This window comes from Schistocerca piceifrons, chromosome 2 (genome assembly GCF_021461385.2).
Source record: "Schistocerca piceifrons isolate TAMUIC-IGC-003096 chromosome 2, iqSchPice1.1, whole genome shotgun sequence".
In the NCBI taxonomy this organism is placed as follows: Eukaryota; Metazoa; Arthropoda; class Insecta; order Orthoptera; family Acrididae; genus Schistocerca; species Schistocerca piceifrons.
This window is the reverse complement of record NC_060139.1, coordinates 692,718,979-692,743,751: the sequence shown is the minus strand read 5'-3', so window position 1 is coordinate 692,743,751 and position 24,773 is coordinate 692,718,979. Positions and strand designations below refer to the sequence as shown.

At 39.4% G+C, this 24,773-nt stretch overlaps 1 protein-coding gene across 1 annotated transcript in view; it reads right to left on the bottom strand.

Annotated features, from left to right (window-relative positions):
• LOC124777183 (intraflagellar transport protein 80 homolog) overlaps positions 1–24,773 on the bottom strand; it is a 430,351-nt gene that overhangs the window by 119,394 nt on the left and 286,184 nt on the right. Inside the window, exons 12-13 of the mRNA XM_047252496.1 lie at positions 3,738–3,909; positions 3,509–3,631 (exon numbers count right to left, since the gene is read on the bottom strand). Coding sequence (XP_047108452.1) covers positions 3,509–3,631; positions 3,738–3,909 — 295 coding nt within the window. The remainder of the gene's footprint in view (positions 1–3,508; positions 3,632–3,737; positions 3,910–24,773) is intronic.

Genomic DNA, 24,773 nt, shown 5'->3' with positions numbered 1-24,773 from the left:
ATATCCATCCATCCGTCAATCTTTTAAGACCACTTTTTCTCTAGAACATTTTGGTGTACCACTATCAAGTTCATACCGATGCCACATATTAAACTCTATTGTCCCTTGGCACTAAAAAAATTAAACTGCTAAGTCAATGCTGTCAAAAGATTGAGTTATTTATTTTACATATTTTGATACTCAAAAACTCACTAATAAAAGCACTTCCCATTGACCTTAAGTAATGAAACTTGTCAAGAAGCAAGGTGTCACAGTACAAGTAAAGCAAAAATCTGAAACTTGTTAAATTGTTATTATATAACATAAAAAATATCATTTGCCATCTGAACATACATAGCACTCATCATCTGTCAAAAGCATAATAGACGAACACTACTGCATGCATAAATAAAACGTAAGTTGTACTGCTATTTTAGTACGTAAATTAAAAATGTTTTATTAAATTTTCTCCCTCTACATATACAAACTGAAGTCACATGCTCACTTCTTTTTATCTGTCTGGACTAGCCTGAGGAACCACTGCAGAGATTTTGATGTGATCTTGGAATTCCTGGAAGCAATATCTTGCCTGTATCAATATCGATAACAGGCAAAATCTTTGAGATTAATTAGCTGCCTAATTAAAAACATTTAGATATCTTAGATAATCTACCACTACTGAATACATAATATGAAACAGAGTTATTTCAATAGACAACATTTTTTAAGCAAAACTATCGAGATTACATCAGTTTGTACAACAGTCACTTTACATAGTACTGACTAAGCTAAGAAGTATGACGTACTTTAAGAGCCCAGCTACATCTTTCAAAACTGTCCACTTTAAATGAAAACACCAATAATCCTCAGATATTTTTATACAGGGTGTTCGGAACTACCAGTTACAAACTTCTAGGACTTGTCAAGGGGAGTCAGTAGATATATTTTGAACTTGAACCCATGTCTGTAAACATACAGTTTCTGTGCTATAACAATCTGAAAGCATGTTGGTAGCGTGACCACTTTTACAAGTAATTGTGTTAGCCAGTCCAGCATGTTGATCTCCTATTGTCTGATGGCTCCACCTATGCCTCTGTTCACATTAAATCAACCAAACACCAACAGTACCTGCATTTTGATAGCTGTCATCCCTTTCACACCAAAAAATTCCTCCCATACAGCCTAGCTGCTGGGGGCCAGGATATCCACAGTGACGAGAACTCCCTTGCCCAATATAGTGAGGGTCTCACCAAGGCCTACACAGACAGGCAACATCCCTCAGACCTGGTCTGCACACAGATCTCCTGTGCCATTTCCCACACTCCCAATGCTCCCACCACTCCAAGGATGAACCACAAAGGAGTGCCCCTTTGATCACCCAATACCACTCGAGACTGAAACAGCTGAACCACATCTTTCACCTTACTTACCTATCACCATGACCTCAAATGAGGGACACCCTTTCCAAGATCTTTTCTACCACTCCTAAAGAGGTGTTCTATCACCCACCCAACCTCCACAACTTTCTAGTCCATCCCTATGCCACTCCCAGTTCCAGTCCCTGCAGAAGAACTAGGTGCAAGACCTGCCAAATCCATCCACTCAGCACTTTCTATTCCAACCCTGTCACAGGCTTATCCTACACCATCAGAGGCCAGGCCATCTGTGAAAGCAGCCATGTCATACACCAGTTCTGCTGCAATCATTGCACAGCTATTTATATTGGTTTGATTACCAGCCAGCTGTTCACCAGGCTGAATGGGCACCATCATGCAGTGGCCAAGAGGAAAGTAGACCACCCGGTGTCACAGCATGCAGCTGATCATAACATCCTTGAATTCAATGACTGCTTCACCAACAGAGCCATCTGGATCTTTCCCTCCACCAACAGCTTTCCTGAACTATGCAAATGGGAGTTATCCTTAGAACAAATTCTCCGCTCCCATAATTATCTGAGCCTCAACCTACAGTAACATACTGTCCCCACTCCCTCCACCCAACAATTTCCATCCCCTCTGTCCTATCTCCTCCTTCCAGTCTCATCTGCCACCCCCTTTTGTGTTGCCACCCCCTGCCAATGCACCTGCCCATCCTTCCCCACTCCTCTCCTTTTTCACTCCATTTTTTCCACCTCCCTGCCGCAAAGCTCTCGATAGTACACCTGTTGGCCGTCTAGTCCCTTCACACTCTGCCAGGCAGTACTCTCCTCCCTCCTCACCCACATACTGCTGTCCCCCTCCCTTCCCTGACCCCCCCCCCCCCCCCCCAATTGCTGCTTCCATTCCACATAAAAGCTGCATTCAGGTATGATCTGCAAGAGTTGGCATTCATGCATATATGAGGTGTGCTTGCTTGAGTGAATGTATGGTGTGTGTTTCTCCTTCTTTTTCTGATGAAGGCTGTGGCCAAAAGCTTCTATGTAACTGTCTTTTAAGTGTGCCTGTCTGCTACTTATGTAGCAATTTATCTTTTCCTACGTTGTTGATATTCCAACGTGGAGTTTTGACTGCTTCAACAGTATTTCTACATAACAATACAGCTAAGCTGAAAACTAGTTTTTTTTTCAACCAACTAGAACTGAATAGTTACAATTTTGTTATGAGCTACATGCTGAAACAGTTCTATATAAAACTAGGTGGGACTGGCATATGTGATATGGTTATTCTCTTATAAGGAAAGAAGTACTCTTGATTGCACAACTGAGTTACATATCAGCTGACAGGCAAACATGCAGGCAAGAGAATCTGCTACAGCAGCATAGGTGCTACCCATCCAGCCTGCAGCAAGTGGCTTGTAACTGCCACTGCAGAGACACACACAATCGTTGCAGTGTTCCACCTTTGGGCCAACACTGTGGATGATATTGTATGCCCTTTCATCCACACATACAAGATTCAGTTATTCCATGATCAAGTCACACTTCATGTTGTGGTATTTGGCCATCACTGCATATATTTCTCTTCCATCTACTAGTTCCAAACACACATCACTGCTAGTGGGAGCATGGTGCAAGATTAAATGTCATGGAAGGACAAACCCAGTTTCCATAGACATATTATTCAGTTCCGCATAGATGTAGATGTCTAAGGTTTCATGTTTCCACTTCATCTGATGGCTATTCATGTGCTTCCTTGTTAACCTGCAGGCTACACAACAGAACTTGGGCTTTTTTGCAGCATAAATCTGCATATAATGTGTTCTTGATGCTAAGCTTCAGCATACTTATAATCTCCTATCTATTGTAATCTCCTACAGCAAATACTTTATTAAAATTGCACTTTGAGCTAATCTATCAAAACTGGGTCTTATTCTACAAGACTAATGTGGTTGCATAATTTTTGGAATTATTTGGACTAAAATGGGAAAACTGCCATACATATCAGTTATCATTAACAAAACAATATTTCATGAATTTTCTCAATTTCTTTTTTTAAACTGATAATTAAAACAAACATAATTATATGGACCACAGATACTCTTACAGATGTTAGAAGTATTCTACATACAGAACAGCTTTCATGTGACATACCTTAATACGTTGGATATAGAGAACTTTATCCACTTCATCAATAGCTGCATATGCTTCTTCAGCTGTATTTAACTCTTTGGCATGTGTTGCTATAGCAGCAAGGCAAGCCCATAAAATTGGATCCTACAGACACCAGTAACGAAGCATTACAATATTCAAAACAATCTTCATTAGGTACACTTCAGACGCAGTTCATCTTAGTGATAAATGATTTTTTAAAAATACAAACCTTGACAAGTCGGCATAGTTTCAAAGCATCACTCCAATTAGAAGAAGCAGCATAGTTATGCAGAACTGATGGATAGGGTGAAATACTGCAGTTAACCAAAGAGCCATCAGTACGTCTGATGCCTAAATGGTTCCCTACAAAACTAACAATCACTGGGGTTTTTCCAAATTCACTGTAAACATATGAGCAATACATTAATAAATGGGAGACAAATGCAGAAATCAATATACAGGTGTTTTCTTGATAAAATCAATCAGCATGTTCACACATTCAACTATTTCATTTTGATTCATTTCTTTGGTCAGTTTTTAAAGAGATCCACAACTTTTATTGTTGTTACTTTTTTATGCATTATATATAATTTAAACATATTAACTGGTATAAATGAAAACTGAATATCCAGAAAGACTCCATCACCCCCAACCTATGTGAATGAAGTTTTATTTGCATGCTATATTCATAGTGTCATACTCCTTTGAACTGAATCCTGTATAGCCTCATCTCACTGCAGAGTGATTCAGTATTCATTGTACTTATGTATAAATCTACATCTCTATTTCAGAAGTCACCATCAGTGTGTGGCAACAAGTACTTTTCGTTTCGCTGTATTTCCCCCTTTTCCTGTTCCATTCACAAGAGATACGCAGGAAGAATGACCATTTGTAAGCCACCCTATGAGCCCTAATTTCTACAATTTTCCCACTGTGATCACTTGATCACTTTACAAGATGTACGAGTATGTGGGAGGAAGCAATATGTTGTTTGACTCTAGATGTTACACACAATCCCAGAATTTCAACACCATGATGCGCAACACCTCTGTTGTAGCTTCCGAAATTAGAGTTTGATGAACATATTGATAATGCTGTTGCACTTACTAAATGAACCTGTGACAAGATGCACCCCTCTCATTGGGGACCCTCCCTATACCTTGTATTAATCCTTCGTATTAATGTCCCAGACTGATCAACAATACTTAAGAAGCAGTCGAATGAAAGTTTTGTAAGTCACTTTTATATGTGGATGAGTTACATTTCTTTAAGTTTCTTCCATGAGTCTCATCCAAACATCTGCTTCCCCTATAGCAAACCTTATGATGTAGATCCACTTTAAATCACTCTGGATGCTCATTCCCAGATATTGTATGGCTGTTGGTGGTTCCAGTGATTTATTGCCCTAATGTAATCAAATAGTACTGGATCTTTTCACATACTTATGTGCAACATGTTACATTTTGAGGATCAGCTACCACTTCTTGTACCATGTGTTGATCCTCTACAGGTTTTCTTACATTTTGCTACACTAACATTGCAAATTTCGTATATACAACACACTATCCACAAACAGCCTCATGGAGCTGGCAGTGTGGCACTCTAGATCTCACAAATAGAGGGTAAGCTGAGTCTCACAAGATTTTTGATTTGTGGAGTACATGTTGATTCCTGTACGGAAGTACTTCACTTTCCAAAAACATCAAAATGCATGAGCATAAAATGTTCCATAATTCTACATCAGTTCAACATCAGTGATACAGGATTACAATTATGTGCATCTAGTCAACAACCATTCCCATCCTTCACACCTTCTTATGGTACATAGGTGTCTAAAGTGTATTGTACAACACTTAGAATTTTATTCATTTAAGCTCCACATGTTTGTACTCAGGGATGAATGTTTGTAGGCAACCCCTCAGATAATCTGCAATCTATTTTCTTTCACATGTGATAAGCAAATATGTTTCCTACCTCCCTTAAAATTCTTTTTTACATCTTTAGTCAGAGATGCTGTTAAGAGCCTTACAGTCACTGATTCACTCCTGTATTTTAACAGATTAAAAAAATGGTGTCTGCTGGTGACATGATGATAACGATAATGATGAAAATGATATGTTGGTTTGACCACTAGACAGTGAGGTCTGCAACACTATAAATGCAGCTGACTCACCACAGGACTAAAATGGAGTGAACTAGCCACTCTGCAACACATTAAATCTTTGAATCTAAAAGCACGGCAACATGACATGTTTTAGTGCCATTTATGGCATGACCCACAAGAGGGGTGGGAAGTTTTTGCCTGGTATTTTCTTTATGAGTCCTTAATTTCAGCATGCATCTATGTTAATGGAGTTTCTTTGCTGTGTCTGTGTCTGTGGACACAGAAGCCCACACTTGCACTTCGGTGGACACAAATATTTCCGAATTTGTGATGTGTTTCTACATTCTTTTGTCCTCACAGAGATTACACATATGGTGTTCCCAATAAATGCAAAGAAGCATGGGGCATTATCAATCAAAAAATTCCCAAACCCACACAGCAGGTTGCAGTGCTGGACTCAAAAGTGAATGATTACTTGATAACCTCAGTATGTGAACTGAAAAACAAAATCAAGCAAAACGGCACACATACATTTGAGCTGCTTGGTGCTGAGCTGCATTGGAGGGATGCCTTCCACTGGAATGTTGTCACCCCCTAGTTTATTATATAAAAGCAGTGCTAACTCCAATAATATGGTCTATTACTGTTCATCAAATTATTATTGAAAAAAAAAATGCTTCTTATGTGTCAACCTTTTACTTTCACTTTTAACACATATTTAGAATCTGGAATTTTCCCTGATGTACATGAAACTGCTAAAGTGATATCAATCTCAAAAAATGGAGAGAAGAATCTGCCCCAAAACTACCAACCAATTTCTATTGTCCCAGTTTTGTCCAAGATAGTGGCTGGGAGAGCAGTGGGCTGACCATATGCCCCTCCATATCCACACTCAGAGACGCATATTGGCTGAGGATGACACAGTGGATGTTCGGTACCTTGGGCCTTCTGTGGCCTGTTCATACAGAGAGAGTTTTCTCCAAAGTTTTCAAGTCTCTAATACACAACCAGCTAAATAACTGTTTCAAAAAGCATGATATCCTCTCCAACAGTCAGTCTGAATCTTAATACAGTAAAAATATTACTACTAAACCAATCATTAAATGCCTTTGAAAATAAGGATATGTATGGTATCCTTTGTGCTTTGTGATCCCAGCAAAACCTTTGAGTGTACATCCTAAAACACAATACTTGTAAAACTGGAATATTATGGCACATCCAACCCATTTCTAGCTGCAATCAAGTCTTGTTTAAGGAAAAGATGATAGTTCATCTCAGTTAAAAACACATGCTCTTCAATGAAGGAAGTTCAGACTAAAAACCTGCAGGACTTGATTTATGGTCCATTGCTACTCATCATTGCAATGAATGGTTTGCCATATTGTACCTCCAGAAATACTATGAACAGTTTCTTGTTCTGTCCTTGTGCAAACAGAACTTGTCTCTGTCTTTAGCGAGCTCATTGTTGATGTTAAACCTTGATCTTTTTTAGTTACTGTGTTTTCAAAAGTTCCTCCATCTCTCGGAAATAATACCTTTCTTGTCTGTGATTATAATGCAAGGAACACACTTTTTTGTCCACATTTCTGGAGTCCGAAATTTACATGTTTTAATGTGTGAATTTGATTCAGTACTTCTTTCAGTTTGAGTCTTCACTAATATAAATATTGTGGAAATAAACTTATATGTATTATGCTTCACAGGTGATCATAGTTGAACTTCAAGGTAAAATTAAAGCATTTTATTTGAGGAAGCCTTCTTTTATTTTTCAACAGTTCATGAATTTCTCTTTATTGTGTCACTGTTTCAGACAATGCTCACTCATCCTTGCATTTGTGGCATTTTCGACAATAAATTATTTTTTAACATACCATCTCAGCCTTCTTTAATGAAGATGTGTAGACAGTATGATCTGTCTCCCTGAATAAAACACCTGCACTGTGTGCTATTTAAGATGGTCGGAAGTGGGTACTGAGTTTAGCATTTATCTAAATAGATATGGAAAATGCACAAATCTCTACTTGCAATTTGGTCACTAAACCAAACCACTGATCTTTAGCCCAGTTAGTGGCAGGTTGTGTCTGCTGCAGATGGAAGGTTTGTTGTTGTTGTGGTCTTCAGTCCAAAGACTGGTTTGATGCAGCTCTCCATCCTACTCTATCCTGTGTAAGCCTCTTCATCTCCAAATACCTACTGCAACCTAAATCCTTCTGAATTTGCTTACTGTATTCATCTCTTGGTCTCTCTCTACAATTATCCCCCTCTCTCACTTTCCTCTGATACTTAAGTACTAAAGTGGTGATTCCTTGATGTCTCAAAACGTGTCTTATCACTTGATCCCTTTTTTTTGTCAAGTTGTGCCACAAATTTCCTGTCTCCGCAGTTCTATGCAGTACTTCCTCATTACTTATGTGAACTATCCATCTAATCTTCAGCATTCTTCTGTAGTACCACATTTCAAAAGCTTCTGCTCTCTTCTTGTCTAAACCATTTATCATCTATGTTTCATTTCCATACATGGCTATACTCCAGACAAATACCTTCAGAAAAGGTTTCTTAACACTTAAATTTATATTTAATGTTGACAAATTTCTCATCTTCAGACACTCTTTTCTTATCATTGCCAGTCCACATTTTATATTACCTCTACTTCATCCATCATCAGATATTTTGCTGCCCAAATAGCAAAACCTGATCCTGCTTTAAGTGTCTCATTTACGAATCTATGTCCCTCAGAATGACCTGATTTAATTCAACTGTATTCCATTATCCTTGTTTTGCTTTTTTATGATCATCTTATATCCTACTTTCAGAACACTTTCTATTATGTTCAACTGCTTTTCCAAGTCATTTGCTGTCTCTGACAGAATTACAATGTTATTGTCAAACCTCAAGGTTTTTATTTCTTCTCCCTCAACTTTAATTCCTACTCCAAATTTTTCTTTGGTTTCCTTTACTCCTTGCTCAATGTACAGATTGAATAACATCAGGGATAAGCTACAGCCCTGTCTCACTCCCTTCTCAACCACTGCTTTCCTTTCCTGCCCCTCTACTCTTACAACTGTTGTCTTGTTTCTATACAAGTTGTAAGTAGCCTTTTGTTCTCTGTGTTTTACCCCTACTGTCTTCAGAATTTCAAAGGCAGTATTCCAGTCAACATTATCAAAAGCTTTCTGTAAGTCTGCAAATGTTACAAATGTAGGTTTACCTTTCCTTAACGTATATTCCAAGCTGAGCTGTAGGGCCAGTATTGCCTCGCATGATCATACATTTCTCAAAATCCAATCTGATCTTTCCTGAGATAAGCCTCTACCAGTTTTTCCACTGTATTAAGTATTTGTGATAGTATGGAATGTATTTGTTAGTATTTTGCAACCATGACTCATTAAACTGATAGTAATTTTCACACTTATCAGCAACTGCTTTCTTTGGAATTGGAATTACTACATTTTTCTTGAAGTCTGAGGGTATTTCACCTGTCTCATACTTCTTGCATACCAGATAGAATAGTTTTCTCATGGCTCTCTCTCCCAAGGCTATCAGTCATTCTGACTGAATGTTGTCTACTCCAGGGGCCTGGTTTTGACTTAGGTCTTTCAGTGCTCTGTCAAATTTTTCTCGCAGTATCATGTCTCCCATCTGGAACTGTGATTAAAGCCCAATTGTATGTTAAATTCTTGTGCCATTATGGTCATCCTAATTAGTAGTGATTAATCTTGGGGATTGTTCCATGTTTGTTAATAGTAAAATTTATCAGTGTTTTGGATTAAAATTTTGAAACCAAGTATAGGCAATTTCAGTTCATCTGTTCACTTCATACTGCAGTGCTTAAAAAGTTTTATGTGTTTCTCTAGGCCTTACTTTGTGTTGTGATTTGCTATTGCACTGATGGTATGTGGATCCTGTTGCCATGCAGGGAGGTGGCTAGTTGGCAGTTGTATTGGATCATAATCTGACCAGTCTCCCAAGTGTAAAGAAGCATCTGTTTCAGAGCATGACACTGATTATATTTATCTGAATGATTAAAAAAATTCGGGCCTGTAGAAGGGGCTTGTATATCAGTGTATTACAAAATGTCCCTTTTGGAGGCGTGTAAAAAATTATTGTACAAGAAATTTTAAGACATTGCATATCACTGGATTATGCCCATTTGTGTTTTGAGATCTTATAAGAAATCTTGAGAACTTTATCCTATTTAGATAACTGTACAAAATTTTTAAGAATTCAATGCCATTTACAGGTGTTAAGGAAATTTTTTTCAGAATTTTAGCTGGTCAGTATTTTAAAATTGAAGTTTGTGGCACTGAATTGTTGCAAGGGAGTTTTTCAGAAAATAGTCACATGATATTCCAGGTCTAGATGTTTTGTTGTTGTTGTTGTGGTCTTCAGTCCTGAGACTGGTTCGATGCAGCTCTCCATGCTACTCTATCCTGTGCAAGCTTTTTCATCTCCCAGTACCTATTGCAACCTACATCCTTCTGAATCTGCTTAGTGTATTCATCTCTTGGTCTCCCTCTACGATTTTTACCCTCCACGCTGCCCTCCAATATTAAATTGGTGATCCCTTGATGCCTCAGAACATGTCCTACCAACCGATCCCTTCTTCTGGTCAAGTTGTGCCACAAACTTCTCTTCTCCCCAATCCTATTCAATACTTCCTCATTAGTTATGTGATCTACCCATCTAATCTTCAGCATTCTTCTGTAGCACCACATTTCGAAAGCTTCTATTCTCTTCTTGTCCAAACTATTTATCGTCCATGTTTCACTTCCATACATGGCCACACTCCATACGAATACTTTCAGAAATGACTTCCTGACACTTAAATCTATACTGGATGTTAACAAATTTCTCTTCTTCAGAAACGCTTTCCTTGCCATTGCCAGCCTACATTTTATATCCTCTCTACTTCGACCATCATCAGTTATTTTGCTCCCCAAATAGCAAAACTCCTTTACTACTTTAAGTGCCTCATTTCCTAATCTAATTCACTCAGCATCACCCGAATTAATTAGACTACATTCCATTATCCTTGTTTTGCTTTTGTTGATGTTCATCTTATATCCTCCTTTCAAGACACTGTCCATTCCATTCAACTGCTCTTCCAAGTCCTTTGCTGTCTCTGACAGAATTACAATGTCATCGGCGAACCTCAAAGTTTTTATTTCTTCTCCATGAATTTTAATACCTACTCCGAATTTTTCTTTTGTTTCCTTTACTGCTTGCTCAATATACAGATTGAACAACATCGGGGAGAGGCTACAACCCTGTCTTACTCCCTTCCCAACCACTGCTTCCCTTTTATGTCCCTCGACTCTTATAACTGCCATCTGCTTTCTGTACAAATTGTAAATAGCCTTTCGCTCCCTGTATTTTACCCCTGCCACCTTTAGAATTTGAAAGAGAGTATTCCAGTCAACATTGTCAAAAGCTTTCTCTAAGTCTACAAATGCTAGAAACGTAGGTTTGCCTTTCCTTAATCTTTCTTCTAAGATAAGTCGTAAGGTCAGTATTGCCTCACGTGTTCCAGTGTTTCTACGGAATCCAAACTGATCTTCCCCGAGGTTGGCTTCTACTAGTTTTTCCATTCGTCTGTAAAGAATTCGTGTTAGTATTTTGCAGCTGTGACTTATTAAGCTGATAGTTCGGTAATTTTCACATCTGTCAACACCTGCTTTCTTTGGGATTGGAATTATTATATTCTTCTTGAAGTCTGAGGGTATTTCGCCTGTTTCATACATCTTGCTCACCAGATGGTAGAGTTTTGTCAGGACTGGCTCTCCCACGGCCGTCAGTAGTTCCAATGGAATATTGTCTACTCCGGGGGCCTTGTTTCGACTCAGGTCTTTCAGTGCTCTATCAAACTCTTCACGCAGTATCATATCTCCCATTTCATCTTCATCTACATCCTCTTCCATTTCCATAATATTGTCCTCAAGTACATCGCCCTTGTATAGACCCTCTATATACTCCTTCCACCTTCCTGCTTTCCCTTCTTTGCTTAGAACTGGGTTTCCATCTGAGCTCTTGATATTCATACAAGTCGTTCTCTTATCTCCAAAGGTCTCTTTAATTTTCCTGTAGGCGATATCTATCTTACCCCTAGTGAGATAGGCCTCTACATCCTTACATTTGTCCTCTAGCCATCCCTGCTTAGCCATTTTGCACTTCCTGTCGATCTCATTTTTGAGACGTTTGTATTCCTTTTTGCCTGTTTCACTTACTGCATTTTTATATTTTCTCCTTTCATCAATTAAATTCAATATTTCTTCTGTTACCCAAGGATTTCTACTAGCCCTCGTCTTTTTACCTACTTGATCCTCTGCTGCCTTCACTACTTCATCCCTCAAAGCTACCCATTCTTCTTCTACTGTATTTATTTCCCCCATTCCTGTCAATTGCTCCCTTATGCTCTCCCTGAATCTCTGTACAACCTCTGGTTCTTTTAGTTTATCCAGGTCCCATCTCCTTAAATTCCCACCTTTTTGCAGTTTCTTCAGTTTTAATCTACAGGTCATAACCAATAGATTGTGGTCAGAGTCCACATCTGCCCCTGGAAATGTCTTACAATTTAAAACCTGGTTCCTAAATCTCTGTCTTACCATTATATAATCTATCTGATACCTTTTAGTATCTCCAGGGTTCTTCCATGTATACAACCTTCTTTCATGATTCTTAAACCAAGTGTTAGTTATGATTATGTTGTGCTCTGTGCAAAATTCGACCAGGCGGCTTCCTCTTTCATTTCTGTCCCCCAATCCATATTCACCTACTATGTTTCCTTCTCTCCCTTTTCCTACACTCGAATTCCAGTCACCCATGACTATTAAATTTTCGTCTCCCTTCACAATCTGAATAATTTCTTTTATTTCATCATACATTTCTTCAATTTCTTCGTCATCTGCAGAGCTAGTTGGCATATAAACTTGTACTACTGTAGTAGGCGTGGGCTTCGTATCTATCTTGGCCACAATAATGCGTTCACTATGCTGTTTGTAGTAGCTTACCCGCATTCCTATTTTCCTATTCATTATTAAACCTACTCCTGCATTACCCCTATTTGATTTTGTGTTTATAACCCTGTAGTCACCTGACCAGAAGTCTTGTTCCTCCTGCCACCGAACTTCACTAATTCCCACTATATCTAACTTCAACCTATCCATTTCCCTTTTTAAATTTTCTAACCTACCTGCCCGATTAAGGGATCTGACATTCCACGCTCCGATCCGTAGAACGCCAGTTTTCTTTCTCCTGATAACGACATCCTCTTGAGTAGTCCCCGCCCGGAGATCCGAATGGGGGACTATTTTACCTCCGGAATATTTTACCCAAGAGGACGCCATCATGTTTAATGTTCAATAAAGATTTAAGTGAATGTAGTTACATGTTAATCAATTTCCAGCATCTTCCCTACTCCACAAATCTAGCTCTACTTACAGTGATCAATCAATATTGTTATTCTGTTTGTTAATCTTTTAATTAAAACAAGTATTTACTATTTGACTATTAGACACATGAGGCCACTATCATGGACTTCTTAGACTTTCACAAAGCTCATGTTAACTTTGACAATTTACTTGCCAAACTTGCAGCCTAAATTTCTCACCAAGTGAAGTGCAATGATTTCACTCACATCTGATAGGTCATCAGCAGTGTGTCATGCTCATTACCACGAAGCCACAATGGAGGCAGGTAGTATCAGGTGCCCCCGGGGTTCGGTATTAGGTCCTATACTCTTTTTCATTGTACGTAGATGATATGTCATTAGTTTTATCCTGCATCAAATACCATAAGTACGCTGATGACTTCCAGTTGTATTTAAGTGAAAAACCAATAAACCTGAAGACAGATATTGAGGATCTCAATACTGAACTCTGTGCACTATAAAGATTGGGGCAAAATATAGGGTTTAAGTTTAACCCATCGAAAACCCAAGTGGTAGTGGTTGGTCACTAGGCTCATTAGCCCAATTCCTTCTCATCTCAAGTGGTAAATCTCCCCTGACTGGGTGACTTTCTTGAAATCTACCCCTTTTCCTAGACCTCTCCAGTACTTTTCCTTCAAACCCTCTTTCTTCCACTCCCACCCCACTCCCTTAAGAAGGAGTTACTGGCCAAAAGCTTGCCAATTACAATTGTCTTTTATGTGCATATTCTGTTACTGCTTGATGAGTAGATTTTTTATCTAACAAATTAAATTACTTTGTGATACTTAAATGAGACTGAAAAGAATGTTTTAATAGACATTTTGATAAAGCATAAAGATATTTTTTCGTTATCTGCAGAAGTGATTAAAACTTATGTGTGTTGTTGTGGTCTTCAATCCTGAGACTGGTTTGATGCAGCTCTCCATGCTACTCTATCCTGTGCAAGCTTCTTCATCTCCCAATACCTACTGCAGCCTACATACTTCTGAATCTGCTAAGTGTATTCATCTCTTGGACTCCCTCTATGATTTTTATCCTCCACGCTGCCCTCCAATACTAAATTGGTGATCCCTCGATGTCTCAGAACATGTCCTACCAACTGATCCCTTCTTCTAGTCAAGTTGTGCCACAAACTCCTCTTCTCCCCAATTCTATTCAATACTTCCTCATTAGTTATGTGATCTACCCATCTAATCTTCAGCATTCTTCTGTAGCACCACATTTCGAAAGCTTCTTTTCTCTTCTTGTCCAAACTATTTATCGTCCATGTTTCACTCCCATACATGGCTACACTCCACACAAATACTTTCAGAAACGACTTCCTGACACTTAAATCTACACTCGATGTTAACAAATTTTTCTTCTTCAGAAACGCTTTCCTTGCCATTGCCAGTCTACATTTTATATCCTCTCCACTTCAACCATCATCAGTTATTTTGCTCCCCAAATAGCAAAACTCCTTTACTACTTTAAGTGTCTCATTTCCTAATCTAATTCCCTCAGCATCACCCGACTTAATTTGACTACATTCCATTATCCTCATTTTGCTTTTGTTGATGTTCATCTTATACCATCCTTTCAAGACACTGTCCATTCCGTTCAACTGCTCTTCCAAGTCCTTTGCTGTCTCTCACAGAATTACAATGTCATCGGCGAACCTCAAAGTTTTTATTGCTTCTCCATGGATTTTAATTCCTACTCCAAACTTTTCTTTTGTTTCCTTTATTGCTTGCTCAATATACAGATTGAATAACATCGGGGATAGGCTACAACCCTGTCTCACTCCCTTCTCAACCACTGCTTCCCTTTGATGTCCCTCGGCTCTTATAACTGCCATCTGCTTTCTGTACAAATTGTAAATAGCCTTTCGCTCTCTGTATTTTACCCCTGCCACCTTCAGAATTTGAAAGAGAGTATTCCAATCAACATTGTCAAAAGCTTTCTCTAAGTCTACAAATGCTAGAAATGTAGGTTTGCCTTTCCTTAATCTTTCTTCTAAGATAAGTCGTAGGGTCAGTATTGCCTCACGTGTTCCAACATTTCTACGAAATGTAAACTGATCTTCGCCGAGGTCAGCTTCTATCAGTTTTTCCATTCATCTGTAAAGAATTCACATTAGTATTTTGCAGCTGTGACTCATTAAACTGATAGTTCGGTAATTTTCACATCTGTCAACACCTGCTTTCTTTGGAATTGGAATTATTATATTCTTCTTGAAGTCTGAGGGTATTTTGCCTGTCTCATACATCTTGCTCACCAGATGGTAGAGTTTTGTCAGGACTGGCTCACCCAATGCTGTCAGTAGTTCTAATGGAATGTTGTCTACTCCGGGGGCCTTGTTTTGACTCAGGTCTTTCAGTGCTCTGTCAAACTCTTCATGCAGTATCATATCTCCCATCTCATCTTCATCTACATCCTCTTCCATTTCCGTAATATTGTCCTCAAGTACATCGCCCTTGTATAGACCCTCTACCTACTCCTTCCACCTTTCTACTTTCCCTTCTTTGCTTAGAACTGGGTTTCCATCAAAGCTCTTGATATTCATGCAAGTGGTTCTCCTTTCTCCAAAGGTCTCTTTAATTTTCCTATACACAGTATCTATGTTTCCCCTAGTGAGATAAGCCTCTACATCCTTACATTTGTCCTCTAGCCATCCCTGCTTAGCCATTTTGCGCTTCCTGTCGATCTCATTTTTGAGACGTTTGTATTCCTTTTTGGCTGCTTCATTTACTGCATTTTTATATTTTCTCCTTTCATCAATTAAATTCAATATTTCTTCTGTTACCCAAGGTGTTCTACTAGCCCTCGTCTTTTTACCTATTTGATCCTCTGCTGCCTTCACTACTTCATCCCTCAAAGTTACCCATTCTTCTTTTACTGTATTTCTTTCCCCCATTCCTGTCAGTTGTTCCCTTATGCTCTCCCTGAAACTCTGTACAGCCTCTGGATCTTTCAGTTTATCCAGGTCCCATCTCCTTAAATTCCCACCTTTTTGCAGTTTCTTCAGTTTTAATCTACAATAGATTGTGGTCAGAGTCCACATCTGCCCCTGGAAATGTCTTACAATTTAAAACCTGGTTCCTAAATCTCTGTCTTACCATTATATAATCTATCTGATACCTTTTAGTATCTCCAGGGTTCTTCCATGCATACAACCTTCTTTCATGATTCTTAAACCAAGTGTTAGCTATGATTAAGTTATGCTCTGTGCAAAATTCTACCAGATGGCTTCCTCTTTCATTTCTTAGCCCCAATCCATATTCACCTACTATGTTTCCTTCTCTCCATTTTCCTACGCTTGAATTCCAGTCACCCACGACTATTAAATTTTTGTCTCCCTTCACTATTTGAATAATTTCTTTTATTTCCTCATACATTTCATCAATTTCTTTGTCATCTGCAGAGCTAGTTGGCATATAAACTTGTACTACTGCAGTAGGCATGGGCTTTGTGTCTATCTTGGCCACAATAATGCGTTCACTATGCTGTTTGTAGTAGCTTACTTGTACTCCTATTTTTTTTATTCATTATTAAACCTACTCCTGCATTACCCTATTTGACTTTGTATTTATAACCCTGTATTCACCTGACCAAAAGTCTTGTTCCTCCTGCCACCAAATTTCACTAATTCCCACTATATCTAACTTTAACCTATCCATTTCCATTTTTAAGTTATGTGTGTGAGCTTAAAATAAAACAACAGAAACCATTTTTCATCTAACTTTATCATGTTTTCTTGTGGTGAAGGAAGCAGTCAAACAAGAAACTGGGAGAGTGAAAGACTGGGCTGTAACTGAAACATCTGGCAGCTGTCACAATAATCCTGTGGTAGTAGTGAAGGAACCAGATGGCTATGCACAACTAGTGTCAGATGCAAGAAATGTAAATAAAATAATGGGAATAGAACGGGATAGAACACCTATAATCAATAAATTATTGACAATTTTTGCAGGTCTTAAACACCTTAGCAGCTGGATTTGAGACCAGGATACTGGCAAATATCTCTATCAAAACATCCAAGGAAATAAACTGTATTTCTTTTTGAGGGGAGATGCTATCAGTTCAAAGTATTTGTGTTGGTTTGAAAATGCCTGTGTCTGTTATTATGTGAGCATTATATAATACTACAGGACAAGACCTCAGAGAAAAAGTGTTAATCTGTGTAGACAACATTGTTGTTATTTCCAAAATGTAGACTGAACATTGCAAAACCTTAGAACAACTGTTTACAAACCTCAAATCAGAAGGCACCAGCATTAAGTTATCAGAATCTCAGTTTGGCAAGGAAGAAGTAGAGTTCTTAGGACATATTATTAACATACAAGGAATAAAGCCTGCTCCACAATGGCTGGATGCCATAAAACCATATCCTGCACCACAAAAACAAAGACATATTTAGGTGTGATAGGATTTTACCATACGTTCATGGCAAATGCAATTTTTTCTAGCTGTTTCATTCCAGACCATGGTTTGGGTTGCCAGATTCTCCAGAAGATTAATAATAAACACAGTCCAATAGCTCTTATGAGCAGAATGTTAAAAAGGAAGCAAAGGAATTATAGTATAACGAAAAAGGAAACGTTTGCTGCAGTATGGTCTTGTAAATAATTTAAATATTTATTAGTATGGAATGAGACAGTAATACCATAGTACAATATCTTTTTTTTTTTTTATTAAGAAGTAGCAATTTATATATGACTACTTATATAATGAACTGCATCTGTTCATCATTTCACCCGTGCCGAGAATCCTGCATCAAGAGGATTGAAGCAGACAAGATGATTTGCATGAACAGAGGAGGAGCATTCCGGAACCAGTATTGTCATACCAAGCTCTATGCACAATGATAGTAACAAGAAAAAGAAGTATGTAAATTTAAATGCTGAATATATGTATTGAATATTGAAGGTCTGTTGATATTAATGTCAGTTAAAATTCACTCGGGATATGTGTACCTTCCAATTTTTTTCAATTATTCTTTCCAATTTCTTTGATTATTCAAGCAGCAATTATTAATCACTTTCCATTATACATTCTATTTTATGCCAATCTCCCTATTCTAGCCACTATTCAAAGTTCACAACAGAGTATGTAAAAGATCACAACAGCATAGTATGAGATATGTCACCACAACTGCCAATATGTATAGAAACAGACAGAGATACAGCAGAGAGATGACAATTTGTAGTCTGCATACTACAAAATAATAAATGCCTTCTGTAGGTAAGACAATTAGCAAATAATATAGCAACTACACAAAGAGAAGAGACATTCTTAAAGGGTCATACTGAGGAACTTGAAAAATCTCAGTCACAAGAATATGATAAGTGGAAGATGCATAAGGATGTCATATTCCATAAGACTAAAGTAACAAACAGTTGGGTGTTGTGCATACTACTATGTGCAGTATGGGACATTAAAACTAAACTTCACCTGAACAGGCTATAAAGGCCCAATCGTACTGACCAGCTGCCATGTCATACTCAGCCCATAGACATCATTGAATGCAGATATGGAGGGTCATAAGATCAGCGCACCACTCTCCCGGCCATATGTCAGTTTACGAGACCAGAGTAACTACTTCTCAATCAAGTAGCTCCTCAGTTTGCCTCACAAGGACTGAGTGCACCCCACTTGCCAACAGCACCCGGCAGACCAGATGGTCATCCATCCAAGTGCTAGCCCAGCCTGACAGCACATAACTTCGGTGATCTGATGGGAACTGGTGTTACTACTGTGGCAAGGCTGTTGGGATAATGCACTCTCTGGAGTATGTTGCATGTAAAAAAATATTGTTACTTTAACAACATGTGCAGACAAGTAGAAAGATTACTTAGGACTTGCATTTTACATAAAACAGAAAAGCATCAACTAGTGGCACACATATATTATTGTACCCAATTATATCTAAATGCCTCCAGGATTTAGTAGTGACCATGGACCTTTATGGACCACTGCCTAGTGGGTAGGAAGGAACAACACACACTTGTAGTGGTTAAATGCTGGAATAAGCTATTAACACTGTATACAATGGAGAGAGCTACAACCTGTATGGAAGGAGATAAAAGAAAAAGGAGATGGGGCCAATACAATTCATTGTAGGAGACCTAGGATTTATGATCCTCTGCATCTTACTGCTAATAACATTGATTACCATCCTAATAACATCAGCTGTCCAAGTAATTATCTATGAAAACAGGGTTCCTTGTTTTAAGCTCCCTGTACAACTACTAAAATGTAGGCTAAAATCCACTCAAGTGCAGTGGGAGAATATTGTTCTCATTTTTCAATACCATAGTGTGTTGTTGGTAGAAGAGTGTTGTGTATCTGCGCTGGCTAAGGGGTGACAATAAGAGTGACAATTTGCAATATGTTTCCTGACTGGGAGAGTAGACAATTAGCAAATAATGTAGGAAGTACGCAAAGAGAAGATACATTTTTATAGGCTCATCTTTTTTTTATTATTTTTTTTTATTTTTATTTTTTTAAAAAAAAGCAGAGTCACAAAGAGATGGTAAATGGAAAATACATAAGGGTGTCTTATTCCATAAGAATAATAGAATGAACAATTGGGTGGTGTGTATACCATGATGTGCAGTATTCATACTAGTACAGCACATACATCTAGAATATGCACAATTTGGAGCAAAGGAAGGTATACTTTGTATAAAGAATACTATTAATTTAAGAAAATGTACATACAAGTAAAAAGATTACTTGGAACCTCTAGTTTGTATCAAACTCTAGAAACATCAACAAGTGGAACACATACATTATTTTAGCCAATGATACATAACCTCTGGGATTTAGTGGCCGTGGACCCTTATGAACCCCTGCCTTGAGAGTGGGAAGGAATGACATACATCCTTGTAGTGATATAACGCTGGTATAAGCTAGCAGCATTATAAACAATGAAGAAACTACAACTTGTATGGAAGAAGATTTGAGTGCTGAGGTTCAGAATTAATCTTAGTACACAATTTTAGAATGATCAGGGAACTAATCTGTTTTGTTATTTTTGAAAGGGTTTAGTACTGATGGAGGTGTTTTACGGTTTGTATGTGCAAGATCTATACAAGTAACTGCTCCTAGGGAGAGTATGTTCATAATCAGGAGACCAGTCTACATTTTAGTAGTTGTGCAGGGAACTGTAAAGTATCAATACCAGAGAAGGAAAGATGCTACTCACCATACAGAGGAGATGCTGAGTCGTGGTAGGCAGAACAAAAAGATTCACACAATTATAGCTATTGGCCATTAAGGCCTTTGTCAGCAGTACACGCACACACACACACACACACACACACACACACACACACACACTAAAGCAACCGCAACTTGCACACACGTCTGCAGTCTCAGAGAGCTGAAACTACACTGCGAGCAGCAGCACCAGTGCAAGATGGGAGTGGCGACTGGGTGGGGGTAAGGAGGAGGCTGCGGCAGGGAGGGAGAGGGATAGTACGGTGGGAGTGGCGGACGGTGAAGTGTTGCAGTTTTGATAGGGGCAGGAGAGAAGGTGCAGAAGGGGGAGGGGGTAAGTAGCAGAAAGGAAAGAAATAAAAAGAAATTAAAAGACTGGGTATGATGGTGAAATCATGGCTGTGTAGTGCTGGAATGGGAACAGGGAGGGGGCTGGATGGGTGAGGACAGTGACTAATGAAGGTTGAGGCCAGGAGGGTTACAGGAACATAGGATGTATTGCAGGGAAATTTCCCACCTAAGTAATTCAGAAAAGCTGGTGTTGGTGGGAAGGATCCATATGGCACAGGCTGTGAAGCAGTCATTGAGACGAGGGATTTCATGTTTGGCAGCGTTTTCAGCAACAGGGTGGTCCATTTGTTTTTTGGCCACAGTTTGTCAGTGGCCATTCATGCAGACAAACAGCTTGTTGGTTGTCATTCCTACAAAGAATGCAGCACAGTGGTTGCAGCTTAGCTTGTAAATCACATGACTGGTTCCACAGGTAGCCCTGCCTTTGATGGGATAGGTGATGTTAGTGACCAGACTGGAGTAGGTGGTGGTAGGAGGATGTATGGGACAGGTCTTGCATCTAGATCTATTACAGGGGTTATGAGCCATGAGGTAAGGGATTGGGAGCAGGGGTTGTGTAAGGATGGACGAGTATATTGTGTAGGTTCGGTGGACTGCGGGATACCACAGTAGGAGGGGTGGGAGGATAGTGGGTAGGACATTTCTTATTTCAGGGCATGACGAGAGGTAATCAAAACCCTGGTGGAAAAAGTAATTCAGATGCTCCAGTCCCAGATGGTACTGAGTTACGAGGGGAATGCTCCTCTGTGGCCGGACTGTTGGACTTTGGGAGGTGGTGGGAGATTGGAAAGATAAGGCATGGGAGATTTGTTTTTGTACAAGGATGGGAGGATAATTATGGTCAGTGAAGGCTTCAGTAAGACCCTCGGTATATTTTGAGAGGGACTGCCCATCACTGCAGATGTGACGACCATGGATGGCTAGGCTGTATGGAAGGGACTTCTTGGTATGGAATGAGTGGCAGCTGTCAAAGTGGAGGTATTGCTGGTGTTTAGTAGGTTTGATATGGATGGAGGTACTGATGTAGCCATCTCTGAGGTGGAGGTCAACATCTAGGAAGGTGGCTTGTTGGGTTGAGTATGAACAGGTGAAGCAAATGGGGGACAAGTTGTTGAGGTTCTGGAGGAATGTGAATAAGGTGTCCTCACCTTCAATCCAAATAGCAAATATGTCATCAGTGAATCTGAACCAGGTGAGGGTTTTAGGATTCTGGGTTTTTAGGAAGGATTCCTGTAGATGGCCCATGAACAGGTTAGCATAGGATGGTGCCATGCGGGTGCCCATAGCTGTACCATAGATTTGTTTGTAGGTAATGCCTTCAAAGGAGAAGTAATTGTGGGTGAGGATATAGTTGGTCATGGAGACTAGGAAGGAGGTTGGTGGTTTGGAATCCATCGGGTATTTGGAAAGGTAGTGTTCGATAGCAGTAAGGCCATGGGCATTAGGAATGTTAGTGTACAGGGAGGTGGCATCAACAGTGATGAGCAGGGCACCGTGTGGTAAAGGGATAGGGACTGTGGAGAGTCGGCCGAGGAAATGGTTGGTATCTTTTATATAGGAGGATAGGTTCCGGGTAATAGGTTGAAGGTGTTGGTCTACGAGAGCAGAGTTTCTCTTAGTGGTCACACAGTAACCGCTCATAATGGGGTGTCCTGGGTGGTTGGGTTTATGGACTTTAGGAAGCATGTAGAAGGTAGGAGTGCAGGGAGTGGTAGGGGTAAGTAGACTCTGGACTCTGGGGAGAGGTTCTGGGATGTGCCTAAGGATTTGAGTAGTGACTGGAGATCTTGCTGGATTACTGGAATGGGATCACTGTGGCATGGTTTGTAGGTGGAAGTATCTGACAGCTGACAAGAGTCCTGCCACGTAATCCTTGCGGTTCAAAACAATGGTGGTGGAGCCTTTGTCAGCAGGTAGGATTATAAGGTCAGGATCAGTTTTTAGGTGGTGGACTGTGGTTCTTTCTGTGGATGTAAGGTTAGTTTTCATGTTGAGGGATTTGGGGAATGATGTTGAGGCAAGGTTCGAGGTTAAGAAATTCTGGAAAGTTAATGGGGTGGTTTGGAGGCAGTGGGTATGGATCACAGTTGGATGGCTTCAATATTGGTCTTTGGTTGAGTCTGATTGGTTGGCTTGATGGCAAAAATGTGTTTACACTGTAGGGACCGGGAGAAGGAGAGAAGGTCTATAACCAGTCCTGCATAGTTGAACTTGGAAGTGGAGCAAAAGGTGAGGCCTTTGGAAAGGACTGATGTTTCTGTGGGACTAAGTCTTCTGGAGGAAAGGTTCATAACTGTGTTGCGGGTCTGTTTAGGTTCTGGGTTTTGTGTGGTGGTGGGAGGAAGTTTTGGAGGGTGGGTTAAGTGTAGTAGGTCTGCAAGACAGGGTTTGTCAGCTATGAGGGGGTGGGGGAGGTTTGGAGGTTGTTGTAGAAGTGTTGGACAGTGGTACTCCAAGGCGGGAGTAGGAAGTGAGTAGGATGGAGAGATTTTTGTGGTGGTGTTGTGCATATTGCTCAAGTTCCTGCAGGGCAAGGGTTTCAATGTGTGTTATGGGTTCCAGGAATTTGGGATTACATAGCAGGAGAATTTTGTGGCTGGAGAGAAGGTACTGCAAGGAGGATTGGTCTTGGTTGATATTGTTTTGCAGGACTACATTGGTGATGGCTAAGGATTGGCGGAATCTGAACAGGTGGAGGTAATTTGATGGTAAGGCCATTAGGTGGAATTTCATGAGCCAAGCAACAATGCAGGAAAAGTATGTGGGCTGGGATCTGGCTAGGGATAAGGAAACCTTTCTGTATTGAGACAGATGGAAGGAGCAAGGATCCATTTATTTATTTTGTAACCATGACTCAGCATCTCCACTATAAGGTGAGTAGCAACTTTCCTTCTCTGGTATTGTTATATTCCATTCTGGATTTTCCATTGTTTGAACTATAAAGTATCCGTTATAACAAGGAAATCTGTTTTCATAGACAATTACTTGGATAGTTGATGTTGTTACGATGATTATCAATGTAAATGGCAGTAAGATGCAAAGGAGCATAAATCCTTCCTGAGTCTCTATCTTACATAAGCTATGTTCTGAGGCAAACAATACCTGTCCCTAAAATAACATTCAGAATTCATGTACCCCACCTGAACTAAAATTTGTGCACAACTTTAAGTTCTTTACTACAGTATGATAAGTTTTCTAAGGGAACATTTATTTGAATATCTACATATGAGAGATTTATATTTTTCTACAGGGTGGCTATATTAAGAGTAGTTTATGTAAGTTTTGTATGGCACTATATCCACAGATGACTTCTAGTCTATTTAGTGAATATCAAACGCATTTAGATAGTATTACTGCTCTGTATGTGTAAAAGGGAAAGAAGATAATGCGTGCCTATGGATTGTTAGCACATAATTCCATCATGATCTCTCGAAGTTTCTTGCAGATAAAATATCAATCTATGATAGCAAATGGCAGTCAGATTTTTGCAAGGCATTGGGTGTATGAATCAATATCCCCTTCTTCCAACACTCCTTAACAGTTAATTGTAATAATGGAACTGGTTCTTTTGATGATGATTCATTACCATTTAATACAATAATTTAATTAGTTTAACCAGCAACACACTACAGGCAGTTGCAGACAAATATAAAGTTACACATTAATAATTGCTATGAAAAGAAAGATAGTAATTTTGTGTTAAGGTCATACTGAAACAGGATTCTTTGATGCCTTTCTTTGAATAGATTAGATCTAGCAAACAAGGCATTATATATATGAAGAAAGGAATAATATACATAATCATTTAGGTATATCTAAAAACACAGATGATGTGACTTACCGAACGAAAGTGCTGGCAGGTCGATAGACACACAAACATACACATGAAATTCAAGCTTTCGCAACAAACTGTTGCCTCATCAGGAAAGAGGGAAGGAGAGGGAAAGACGAAAGGACGTGGGTTTTAAGGGAGAGGGTAAGGAGTCATTCCAATCCCGGGAGTGGAAAGACTTACCATAGGGGGAAAAAAGGGGTATACACTTGCACACACACACATATTCATCCGCACATACACAGACACAAGCAGGTAAGTCTTTCCGCTCCCGGGATTGGAATGACTCCTTACCCTCTCCCTTAAAACCCACATCCTTTCGTCTTTCCCTCTCCTTCCCTCTTTCCTG